Below are 12,502 nucleotides of genomic sequence, written 5' to 3' on the forward strand. Positions count from 1 at the left end.
ATCAGAAAGCCACAGAAATAAGCAGAAACAAAAATTGAAGATGTCATTGAAAATGGAGGGAATTTTGAGTAGGATGTAAGAAATTGAGCTGGACAGTCAAATAAGCTTTACTAACACGTACTAATGTATACGACGTAAAGCAAGTGAAAAATATGACTATTCTAAATGATGTCTTTGTTCATGTAATAGGAACTTGGTCAATTGGTCATATTTGAACATGATCCAATAGTGTCCGGTACTCGGGGACACTTCTCTGAACCGTGAAAATTTGCACCAAAATTCATCATCGAAATACATCGTCCAAAAACGTGTTCAAATGATCAAATATAGTTTGTATGAATCATCAATGATCATATTTTGTGTATATGGTATACAAGTAAACATAATCCGGATAATTAGAGAGTTTTTCGTTAAATGGCTTATGTGTCCGGCACTGGGGGATCTCCCCCTACCGAAGTTTCAATATTGACGCAGAGGTACCGTATGTTTTGGACTTTGTGATGTCGAACTTAGAATCGCGTCACTCATGTTTCGGGGAACGTTTAAACTAACAAAGGCTTACAAAAAGTGTAGAAAAAAAAGATGCCAATGGCACTTAAGAATGATGCCTTAGAAGATTATGCGTGTTCATTGCTGGTACATGGAGACGCATGGTTGCTAACGGTCGTAATCCAAGAAAAAAAAATCTGATGCGTTCTATTCAATGAATGTAATGGTTACGTGGGTGTGGGTGATATTTCACTACTCGTAAAAGAAAACAACCGCAATCCATTTAATTTGTAATGAAAAATAATTAAATTTATTAAAAATTATTTAATTGTATATATACTTGACAGAAAATTTGTTCTTCTTCCTTAATTTCGTCGTCCGCTCTGTGGTTCGCTTTTTGTTTTGCTCTTAATTCTTTTCCATTTTAAGTGAGCGAAGCTTCCGCTTCCCGTACCCCGCCATAATCTGTACACCCCCGTGTCACGATTTCGTTTCTATTTTTACATCCGGCGTTGCATTTTTTTTCTCTTCTTTCTTCAAACTTTGCATCAGCTTATTTATCTGTTCTATTAGATCTGCATCTTCTGCCTATAATCGTTTATTCGTTTCTGTATTTCTGTACACTGCTCGTTTATTTCATCAGTATGCGTTTCGAATGAGGAATTTGTTGGTTCAAACGGAAAATTGAAATGGATGTTTGTTCGTTTTTTTTGTTTATTTATGTACAGACTTAGTTCAAGTTAATGCGCGAATGAATTGAACACTTCCATCTAATTTGGCTTAACGTTCCGTGTCTTGATTGTTTGTTTGTTTTCGTTTGGGGTTTTATCAAATAAATTTCTCTGGGGGGTTCGTATTGAATTACAAGTGAACTGATCTAATGGTTGCTATTGGTTTCATTGGCTATCTAAAGTGAAGTGTTGATTGGGTTCGTGAATTTCATGAAGTTCTATTCACTTCATGAGCTTGGTAAACATAAAATTTCAACGCGGGATTGGGAATCAGGTTGAGCTTTCAACGGAACAACAAAAATCAGGAGGAAATCGGGTTGCCACGGTTACACATCGTTTGTTTGTTTTGTTGATTTCTTATGCATCATTGTGTATGTGTGTGTGTGAGGAGGGGGCATATATGAGATCATTTGAAAAACAAAATCTTATCCTCGGATTTGGATGGTGGAATCCTATCCATCGTCGTCCCAGCGGAGGGTGGAAGGGGTGGCAAATAAATTAATCGACTAAAAGGGATTAGATACTTGGATCGTTGTAATCATTGATACCACTTGTGTTAGTATTGATAGGTCGTGAAACTAAAATTAAAACCGCGGTTCGCGTTTCTACCTTTAAAGAGTATTTTAGTACGGTTAAGCTCTCGTTTGTTCCATGTTTGTGTCAGCAACTTAGTACAATGTACGGAAAAGAGTTGGGGACCAGGGGCTTACAATTTAGTGACTAAAAATAATACTTAATCGAGCGAATAACTTAAACGATGGTTCGATTTCTCACCGGTTGCTTTGTTTTTATTTTTACACGCGAGCAAAATCGAACGATTAAAATGACAACATTTCTCACAATGTTTGTTTTTTTTTTCTTTGGCAAATAATTTGATGGAGAGGCTTTTGCGTATTTGCAGTGTGATTGATTGCTTAAAACAATATTTACAAACAATTATTGGCTAAGACAAAAGAAAACAAAATTTCATTTGATTTACCACTTCATACGTTTGTGAGTGTTTGTTTCAGTGTTTGTTAAGTGACACGATTTTCTTTCTCTCTCTTATGCTCAAGCCTTTTCGCTTAGAATGGCTTCAGAGTTTGAGGTATTTTCCTTTTCTGAGAGTGATGTTTCGTTTAATTTCCTGTTTGTTATTTTCTGTTTTTAAAACATTTCAACTGAAATGGGATACTATCCCAAGATGGACATAAAAACCTTGGGCAGTTCGATTTCTAAGTGTCTTGGGTTTTCGCCTCGGAAAAAGAGAGTCATCAACTTGAACTGAGCGGAGTGAAGGCTTCGCTACCTTCGCTTCACGCACCCAATTTGTTTGTTTTTGTTTACATTTGTGTTTTGGTTAATTAATTATTGTCTAAGAAGGTAAGAAATTTGCTAATCATTTTCTTTCTTATGAATGAGAGAGAAAGCTGGTTTCGCTTTGCTTTGAATGAGCATTAACACAATTAAAACAACCGTTTCAAGTGGGGAGAGGGAGGAAAATTGACTATTTCGTTTAAATGCAGCTCTTCGCGCTAATTTCATACTGATGAGTGTTCTCCTTTGTCGCTCTGGTTGTGAATTTATCCCTGATTTCTTACATTTTCTGCCAGATTTAGAGTTTTGCTCTGTTTGAAAGATGAAATTAAACATTTCCTTCCATTTTGTTTTAATATAGTACATGTATATAAATTTTGTTTCGTTTCCTTAAAAAAAACTTTTTGAAAGTACTTTTCGTTTGTTTATATTCATAGAGTCAATAGTATAATACAAGAAATATGTACATTTGTTTAATCCTCTCATGCACGTGTTTATGCTTATGATTTATTCGCTATTCTGTTATTCCCTAATGTTTCTTTCGAAGATTTTAAAAAATCAATTATTATACGTTCAATGACTTTATCTATAAATAAAAGATTTTTCCCCGGTTTCGGGAGCTTCGACCTGTTTGATTCATCTTCTCTCTTCTTTTCTTCTATTTACACATACAACACGTTCCGTTCCATTCGGATTTGATTGGTTTAAACTCGTTATTAAACTTAATAATTGGCATAATGTGAGTTACAGCTGCGTCTCCTCTGGACTGGAATCACAACACGATCTTTCGCCATTTAGTTCGGTCTTTCATCGAACAGAGACGTATATACACTTAAAATTTGTTTTTAACTCGTTTTCGATTCATATTGGTTTACCGTGTGTTTTTTTTCTGTTTCTGTTTTTGCATTGAAGGTTTGGTTTCACTCTTGGTTGTATTTTTTCGTTTGAAATTTTTGAATGCTATGTTTTGTCCCTTTTGTGCCGGAGTTTGACATCAGCGTATGAACATTTAAAACGGTTTGTTTCATTTATAGTCTCTTTGCGATTGATTAAGTATAATTTGATAAATTTCCTTCTGTGTTTCTGGTTTAAGATCGGTCATCCGTTTCGCATTTCTTCCACTCAATTGTCCATACGATTGTATACAACTACATTCTGGCTCCTTACAAGCTGTGTCCGATTTGAGCTTTCGTTTGCTGCCTCATGTGCACATCTCACGTATCACCAAGTTAGATTACGAGTTTCTAATGAAAGAATGGTTTCGGAAAATTTTGGTTAAATGGAAACCATTTAAAACTGATATCTCTATGACACGGGTTAATAATAAATCACAATGCAAAGAAGTTCTTATTACGATCCGGACTAATGAATGCTATTTCGTTTCTTTCGCTTCAATATTTTTCACAACTGGTGAATCCAGGATTTTCAAAACTACATGACACAACTGGGTTTGTGTTACTTTCTAACGCATTTAAAATCTTTTCTAAAATTGGGCCGGGTGTAAAACGAATAAAATATGAGAAAATGTCTTTACTTTCAGGATAAACAAACTGAGAACGCATAGTTGTTTGATTCCGCCAATTTTTCTGAATCTTTTTGTTATAACTCGAAGTTAATAATTGATACTGAATTGCAATAAAAGAAGTGTCTGACTATTTTTAAATCTGATAGTCACTATGCATTTGTTGCAGTGATAACCGCACACAGCACTTAAAATATTTATCCAAGGAAATGTTACACCCTGATAAAGTTTGCTTTGAATGAGACTGTTACAGCTTTGGCTAATGACAATAAACGCCGACCTTAGCTCTACTTTACTGAAAAGAACAATCAGTTTCCCTTTATTTCATTGTGATCAATCATTAACCACTCTGGTCTTGTAAACAATTTCAGCAATTCTCCCTGACCTTCAACGAATCAATTTTGCGAAAAAGGAGCAACCATAAAGTACATATATCTGAGAGGGACTCACCATCACACTAACAAGTTGTTTCATAAAAGAAAACTAGCAGAACGAAAACTTAAACCAATCCTTATATCAAAAGCAACTTATAACTGAGAAGACTTACGTTTCACACCCGTTCTCACACGCCTTAGGCAGCGGGGGAGGTTTTCCTCCTGATTCGAAATCCATCGAGATAAAGAGGAAACCCCCAACCCCGTTTTTTTGTCGTCCTTAACGTAAAATTATCAACATGGTTTCGCACACTCGCGCTGTTTCTTTTCTGATCCTCACTCACTCAACTACATTCGCTTAAAACTCAACAATTAAATTGTTAATACATACTTTACCGTTACGTGTTTTTGTTTTTTTTTTCATTAAAGTTAAAAAGATTGTTTTAATGTTTTAATTTTAATTATCTTTGTCTTAATTCTCTTTGTGTTTCTGTTTTTCCTTGGACTGCAATGACTGCGCTTCCCGTGTCTCCATTCGACGCCCCTCTTCGTTCATTTACTCTCATCATAAGTATTTTGCGTGACCTAATCAATTTAAAAATCTCTGACCGTTCCTGTTTCGCCAGTTCTTTCGTTTTTTTGTGTTTTGTTCTCAAGTGATTAGAATTTCAAGTTACCTTTCCCTACCGAATTTTGACGCCTAGACTACTAATTTAGTAATTATTATCATCTGCTTGGCATTGGCCTACACTAGGTGCCCGTCGGCGTCCGTGTAGCCGAGCGACGCGTTGAACGAGCTCAGGTTCGTACTGCTCGGGTCGTACGCCCCGATGAGCAAATTGTTTCCTAAACTACTGCTGCCGGCGCTGACCGGCACTAGGCCCGGCGGCGGACCGCCCATCATTGGCACTGGCGAGGGGTTCTGAACACCGAGCATCTGCAGGCCGCCGCCGATGTTGTTCAGGTGGTTCAGTCCGGCCCCCGGGGGCAGCCCGGACTGCTGGTGTTGCTGTTGCTGCTCTTTGCGCTTGTTGGGGTCTTTCAGGATACCTTGCGGTTGCTTTGGCGTCGATTGGGACACTTGGGAGATGTTGAGCAGGCCGGAGGAGGCCGACGAGTCGTGCAGCGTTTTGGCCGTGTGCTGCGTGTGGTGCGTGACGTCCGGCGGGGGCACCATGGCGCGGGTTCCCCTCCGCAGGGTGCCGTTGTTGGTCGGTAGCGCCGGTATCACTGGCAGTGGAGGCGTCGAGAATTCCATCGGCGGGTAGTCCTGGGGTTGGTGGGATTTGAGAGAAAGAATGGATATTTGCGATGAATAAATTTTCGACATCAAATACAGGTGTTAATAGCGCGTAAAATTATTGGGTGGTGATTGAGTCGAACACCGTTACAAACAAACAAACACAGCGTTTTACAATATTCGCATTCTTAACCAGGTGGACTAGCAGCATTTTATACATTACTAGTCGACCCAGCAGACGTTGTCCTGCATAGTAGGCCAAAATGTACGTTCTGAAAGTTCTGCCCAAGATGAATACACAGCTAGGTGTTTCAATTTGTCCGATTTATGGACGAGAAGAAGGCGGGGGTGAAAAATTCATTTTCGGTGCAAAACATAAACAAACCGGCTGGCTCTCCCATACAAAAATCCAAGATGGCTGAATCGTGAATTTGGCAGATTGGAACACCTAGTGGTGTATTCATCTTGGTTCTGCCCATGCAATGATTTCATAAGATTCCTAATTTTAGTTTTTCCTGATTAACTTAACCCTTCCCATAATTTTCGCATGAGAAAATATCATATAAACTCGTCGGAAGCGATAACGGACATATTTGCTGATTGAATGGAGAAAATCCACCCAGCCGTTTTCGAGTTATGCGGATACGAACACAGACAATTCCTCGCTTAACTTTTAAAAAGGACCTAAGTAACATTTTTTTCATGAATTAATTTGAGTACTGCAATCAAAAGCTATCATATTGGTCTGTTGATTGCGCTATTCAAATTAATTCATGAAAAAAATGTTACTTAGGATCTTTTGAAAAGTTAAGCGAGATTTCATTTTTATCATATAGATTTACAAGATCGTTTTAAAAATATGGGAGGAAGAAAAAATTCATGCTTGCTGGTTGGATGGTCTCATTCGGCCTCGCTTCGAAGAGGAGCACAGACTGCAGTGAGCCAATGATCGAGGAAAAACTCTCGGTGACACGGTGCACAAATCATGTCCCGTTTTATGTTCAACTGATGACCGATTGTGTGCCATTTATTGTCTATCCGGAACAAAGTTAAAACGCTTTTTATACCGAAGTTGAAATTTTCACCAGATACGGGCAACTTTCCTAACTTCGGAAGTAGTGGATTCCCCTAAAGATGCGCTAAACAACGCATCAATTAGTTTGACAGATAAAACTTCGGAAGAAAGTTTGGTTCGGAAGTCGCGACTTTCAAATTCTAAGTTGGTGCTACGCCAACAATACTACATGAAACATATATTCAACTGCCTCGATACCATCGAAGTAGGCCGATTGCGAACCATAACTGACAGTCACAGTCACAGCCTATCAATCGAACAATGTGATGGTGAACCATCAATGGCAAAAGGTGTTTCCAAGAAGTTCCCAAGAAGTTTTGCCTATAGTCAAAAAAAGTAGGTACACACCGATCGAATATTTATTTATATATTTATCTTGACGAAAATCCTCAAGAAATTCCTGGAGTACGCTCTAAGTAGAACAATTTCCCATAAAGCTGGTAGATCACTTTTACGTAGTGTTTTACGGTGTAAGATCTACCAAACCGAGCCCTAATCAATTTTTCGAGCTAGGGCGATAAGTTGTGGTAATTCAGGAATTCATCGTATTTAGTCCTTGATTTCAACATCATTTTTTTGAAGTATAACAAACTAACTTTACCCTGCAGATGGTTGAAAGCGGAACCACTTTTCTAGCAATTAGTTAAAAAAAAACCTCGGAGTCATTGCCCTAGGCTGAACTGACTGCCGGAGAAAAAAATCTAGTTAGTGGTTTAAACACGTACTAACTTTTCATGAGCTGCTAAGCAGTCATGGATATGGCTAGGGCTCCGATGCATGGCCAAATGACAGTATTACTGTTTTGGTTTTCTCATAACAGGAGTAAGTATTGATTGATAAGGGGCGCGCCTTTAATGAGATAACTCTCAGCGAAGGGTCTAAATAGCGGGACCTTGTCACAATACTTTATTCCTTCTGAAGCTTATGAGAAAAACAAAACAAAATCTGTATCGAAACCGATACTGCATTGCTTCTCAATAGCACTGGAGTAATTCGACATGCACTTATACACTAAGGATACGGGTAATGCCACAATAGATCTAATAACTGGTCGCAGTGGCACATCCGAACAGGGAAAGAAAAAAGTAGTTCAGTACCAGCAGGAAAAAGTACATGGTTGCTGGTAACCAAAATGAGCGACAAAATCAGAAAATATTATTCAGGGTGCTCAAGTGTCTCTTATGTAGTTTGTGACATCAGATATCAACAACTGAGTCAACAGCCAGCCAAATACCATATCAGATGGGTTCATCGCTTTTGAATCTTTCTCGATGTTAAAGACATTTGCGTGTCTAGCTACTGTGGTGGTCCATGTAATGTAAATTATGATGATGAAACCAGGCAGCGCATCGCTAGGTAAAACTCTTTATAGTTTCCAGTACAAGTAAAGAGCGTAATAAGATTAATAAAATTAGAGTTAAGGTAGAGCGTCTTGTATATGTTACTCTTCACCATATCACATCCCTGGAGCTGAAAATGGCTTAGGGCACCCCAGAGGACTCGGCCTTCTTCACTACAGTTGCGTTAAAGGATTCAATTGCGCATCACGTCTAGGTTAGTGTGAGTAAATTTATTTTGAAAACGGCTGATTCTGGAAGAACATTAAATAAGCAGAGCAAGATGAAATTGTACATTTGAAGCTGAAGTAGAACGCAGATAGCACACGGCGTGTTTGGTAGAACAATATTATCACAAAAAAAAATATAGCTTCTTATCTTTCATTTCCTGGGTATTTAAAAAAAATCTACCAAGGGGTCTCGAGCAAAACTTTTTTTCTTTTCCAAATGGAACCTGCATTCTAATCTAATTACAGCAGCCAGTCACGAGTCACTTCCAAGCTGAGTCTTTCATCAATTTTTTAATCATTCTTAATGAATCAAATGCAATTAATTAATACTCTTCTTATTCTTTTATTTTAAACCTAATTTCAAAGGCTCAGATGTGGAGAAGCATAACGGAACCGAAATTATTAAATTCAACATTTGGCTAGCAAACATTACCGCTTCGCAATGGTTAAACTCACTGGTATGCAATCTCTTCCTGATCAATATACTTTTGTTTTGTTACACTTTTTGGATTTAAATCTAAATTAGAAAAAATCGTAGAGATTTATCAAGATATATGAGAATTTACAAATTGATTGTTCGAGCTTGAAAAACGATGGAATTCCGACATTAAAGACTAAGGATTTTTCATCACATTTCCAAGAATGATATTATCAAAACACTTTTACCTACCTGAGCTGAGCATGCCAAGACCATGCCGGAGGTGACTGAGCTGTACCTCCGGTAGGGTCTAGAAAATTTTTAGGTGAGCTATTTTTTCGGTATACGTGGGTTTTGATAGTACAATTTAGGTAGTACACATTTGTTTGTTTTTGTTTCATTGGTGACGTTTTTTTTTTTGAAATTACGGTTCTGAGCATTGTTCATCTAGATTCTTTTCTTCAGATAGATGAATGAATATGAATCCATTACTTCAAAGTCTACTGGTTGTACCAGGAATCATGAAAATATGTGTCGTTTCGAAGAAAATGCATTTGGAGTATGATTATCGCGTATTATTCTGAACTGTGGGCCAATTTTTTTTTCATGAGATTCATCCCTTCAGTGCGATTTTGAACTTTTGAAAATCCTTTACAAAGCTACACTGATTCTGATCGTCCAGATTTTGTGTTTGCGTTTTCTGTTGCTGGTATATGGCTTGACATCGGACTTGACCAAATAATTAAATGTAATTGAAATTGATTGCAAAAAGCAATAATGCGACTATAGAATGAAAAGTGAACTATATTTTGAATTGGTAATGGAGAAAATAATCGTTTCTAATAAGCATTTCTCCAAACTTACGCAATGCAATATAATAAAAAATCCTGGTATCTTATTCAATAGGGGACGCAGTTATTAATCGATGGATACCTCGGTAGATTTTTTTGAAAATTTATTTATTTGCTTATAGCTGTGAAATTCAGTTCAATAAGTTGTAACTTTGAAAGAACCTCAATTTGAAGGAACCAGGAAAGGAATTCATTGTTCATGAACTGCAACAGAGTGTCAGTTTCAAAGGTATGTTTCTGATCGGCGATATTTATGTTCCGTCATCCAGATTGCTACAAATGTTTTACTTCTATAGTGAACGTATCCTTGGAAATGAAGTGCAAAATGGCATTGAAAGTTTGCGAATGGCCAATACGGAGCTTAAAAGTGAAACATTTCACCTGGACTAGGCCCCAAAACGCCCCCCGAGGCAAAACGCCTTTTGTGGTTTCCCTCATATTTACCGTCATTAAGATTAACAAAACTAGATCTAAAATTATGTAGGTTAGGCGAAAAAAGTTTCAAAATAATGTATGGGAAGTTCGGAAAAGCCGAAAATTTCCACATTTTTAAGAAACATCTAACATTTTTGCGAGGCAAAACGCCCTAGTGGCATTAACCTACAATGTACTTGCGTCGCCACGCACTATCCATACCAGAATGCTGATTCGCCGACGCGTGGTGCTTTGTTCCCTAAGAGCTGCCAACTGAAAGGCGTTTTGCCTCATGAGTTTTCCGGCAACAGAATATCACCACTTTTTTGAAATGTGAATATTATCAAAATGATTGAGATTTTTGACAACTTTTGAATGGCATCAACTAGCTATCTTGTTTTACTGTTACATAATGTAAAAATATCCATGAAAAGCGTTACAAATAAGACAATAAAGCAGTATTTGTTTAGCTAGGACATATTGACCCCCCTCCCTTCCCCTACACACTTGTTGGTGTCATCGCAAAAGTAGGCATCATGCGGGTGAAGGGTTTACAAAATGATTTCAATAGTGTGAGCCCGAAATTAGAAATTCCGAAAACAGTAGCAGGGCTGTTTACTCTTCATGATCGTTATTGCGGCTACGAAGCTATTTTAGGAAAAATGTGTGCAAAAAACAAGTTGATATGTGGAACATTGGAAAAGGCGTTTTGCATCGGGGGGGCGTTTTGGGGCCTCTTCCCCAAATCAAAAAAATCAATACATAAAAATCAGAATTAAAAACCTCTTGGAACGCAAATTGAAAACCCATCAGTTGGAAAACCTAAAAATCTTCAATTATGAAAATTTTGAAGTCCTAAAATCTAAACATCTTGAAGTCTAAAAGTCTAAAAATCTAAAAATCCAAGTCAAAGATTCTCAAAATTTGCAATTTTTAAAATCTAAAGGTCTAAAAATCTTAAATTCCTGAGATCTAAGATAACTAAGCATATGCGGTATTTTGAAAAATTTCGTTTTAGGGCATTCGAAACGAAATTCTGCGGAATTTGAGTATACGGCGGAATCTGATATTCTGATTTCGTTTCGTATCGTTTATTTTCAAAAATTTCGGCAGACTTTTAACGAAATTAAACGAAATTTCGCGGAATTTTGAAATGAGTTTTTAATACTTCAAATTTTCATATCACAAAAAAATTCGGCTGCGCTGCTGAATAAAGCCATTCAAACTCTATTCAAAATTTTATACATATAAATTACTTCACTTAATCTCACCACGTAATACAATTCTGTATCTTCAAAAGAATAAATGCGTTGCTCTCCATTTAAAAATGTCTACAATGTTTTGTTGAAAGTGATCAAGTATAAAACGTAATGCATATCTGTTGGCTTAAACAATATTGATCAGTTACGTATACATTATTTGTACATCTCATCGTTTTGGTATGTTCTATTTTTATGTAAGTTGACTGAGTTGTATAAGTAATATGTAATGTAATATGAGGCGGTTGTTCAGTCTGTGATCTAGTTGAGGAAACTCTCGATATTCCACACTGGTCTACTGAGTATTGTCCCTTTTCCGATGTTATTTTGAAAGTACACCCAAAAAACAGATCTTACAATTATTGAATAAAAACGTGGCATATACAAATCTGTAAGGTTTTTATACAGAAATTGTATTAAAATAATACAAATCTGTATAATTTCAATACAACGATTGTAATAAAATCTTCCAAAAATTGTATATGCCCAATTATTTTACAGTTTCTGTAAGGTTCTTATGCAGAACTGTATTAAAATCTGTCATCCGCTGGTTGGGTGATATTCAGTTAGAAAAACCATTGTTTAAAAACAGTGAAATGGAGATGGTGATGATGTTTCAGAACTTTCCCGGTTTAGTAGATTTTTAGATATTTGGAGGTTTAAGAATGCTCCACATTTGGGCATTCTCTGATATCTCATTTGTTTCAGATTCTAGAACTCGTTAACCTTCCGGGACTCGCATGATCCTGGATCAGTCATGCAGCCCCGCCTCTCCTGCGAACGACAAGCGAGTTTTTTTTTAAAGTGTACTTACTTTTACTTACTTTTACAACGGTGCGAGTCCCGGAAGGTTAAGAGATGAGCCAGCCAAGGGCTGAAAATCTCTTTAATAAAGAAAAAAAAAAGATTATGGAACTGATTCAGATCCTTTCGACTGAGATCGTTATTAGACCTAAACTTTTACCTTCAGATATAATTGTATCGACTTTCTATCACAATCGTACCGGTGGTGCGGCGCGTTTTCCGTAGGGAAGTTTGTAGTTTGGACATGCTGCTGGTTTCAAAAGTTAATATTTAGCAATAAACGTAAATGTCTGCGATCGAGTTTGTTGGCATAAAATTGGTTTATGATTAATATCAAAAGGCTTATACATTATAATCAAAGCCTGCAAAGATTTATAATTGTTATAAAATATAATTTAAGCATTATATTAATTCTTTAGATACTCAAAATTATCTTCATTCTATAACATTCCATAACCTCAA

General features: G+C 36.9%; 1 protein-coding gene across 11 annotated transcripts in view; it reads right to left on the reverse strand.

The window, feature by feature from the left end:
• Positions 1 to 771: 771 nt before the first annotated feature.
• The window catches only part of LOC134226251 (nephrin), a 1,334,188-nt gene continuing 1,322,457 nt past the window's right edge, over positions 772 to 12,502 (reverse strand). For all 11 annotated transcript variants that reach the window (XM_062706895.1, XM_062706896.1, XM_062706904.1 and 8 more), the window contains one exon: positions 772 to 5,682. In XM_062706895.1, coding sequence (XP_062562879.1) covers positions 5,158 to 5,682 — 525 coding nt within the window. In that variant the 3' untranslated portion in view covers positions 772 to 5,157. The remainder of the gene's footprint in view (positions 5,683 to 12,502) is intronic.

Source organism: Armigeres subalbatus, chromosome 3, assembly GCF_024139115.2.
Source record: "Armigeres subalbatus isolate Guangzhou_Male chromosome 3, GZ_Asu_2, whole genome shotgun sequence".
Lineage (NCBI taxonomy): Eukaryota > Metazoa > Arthropoda > Insecta > Diptera > Culicidae > Armigeres > Armigeres subalbatus.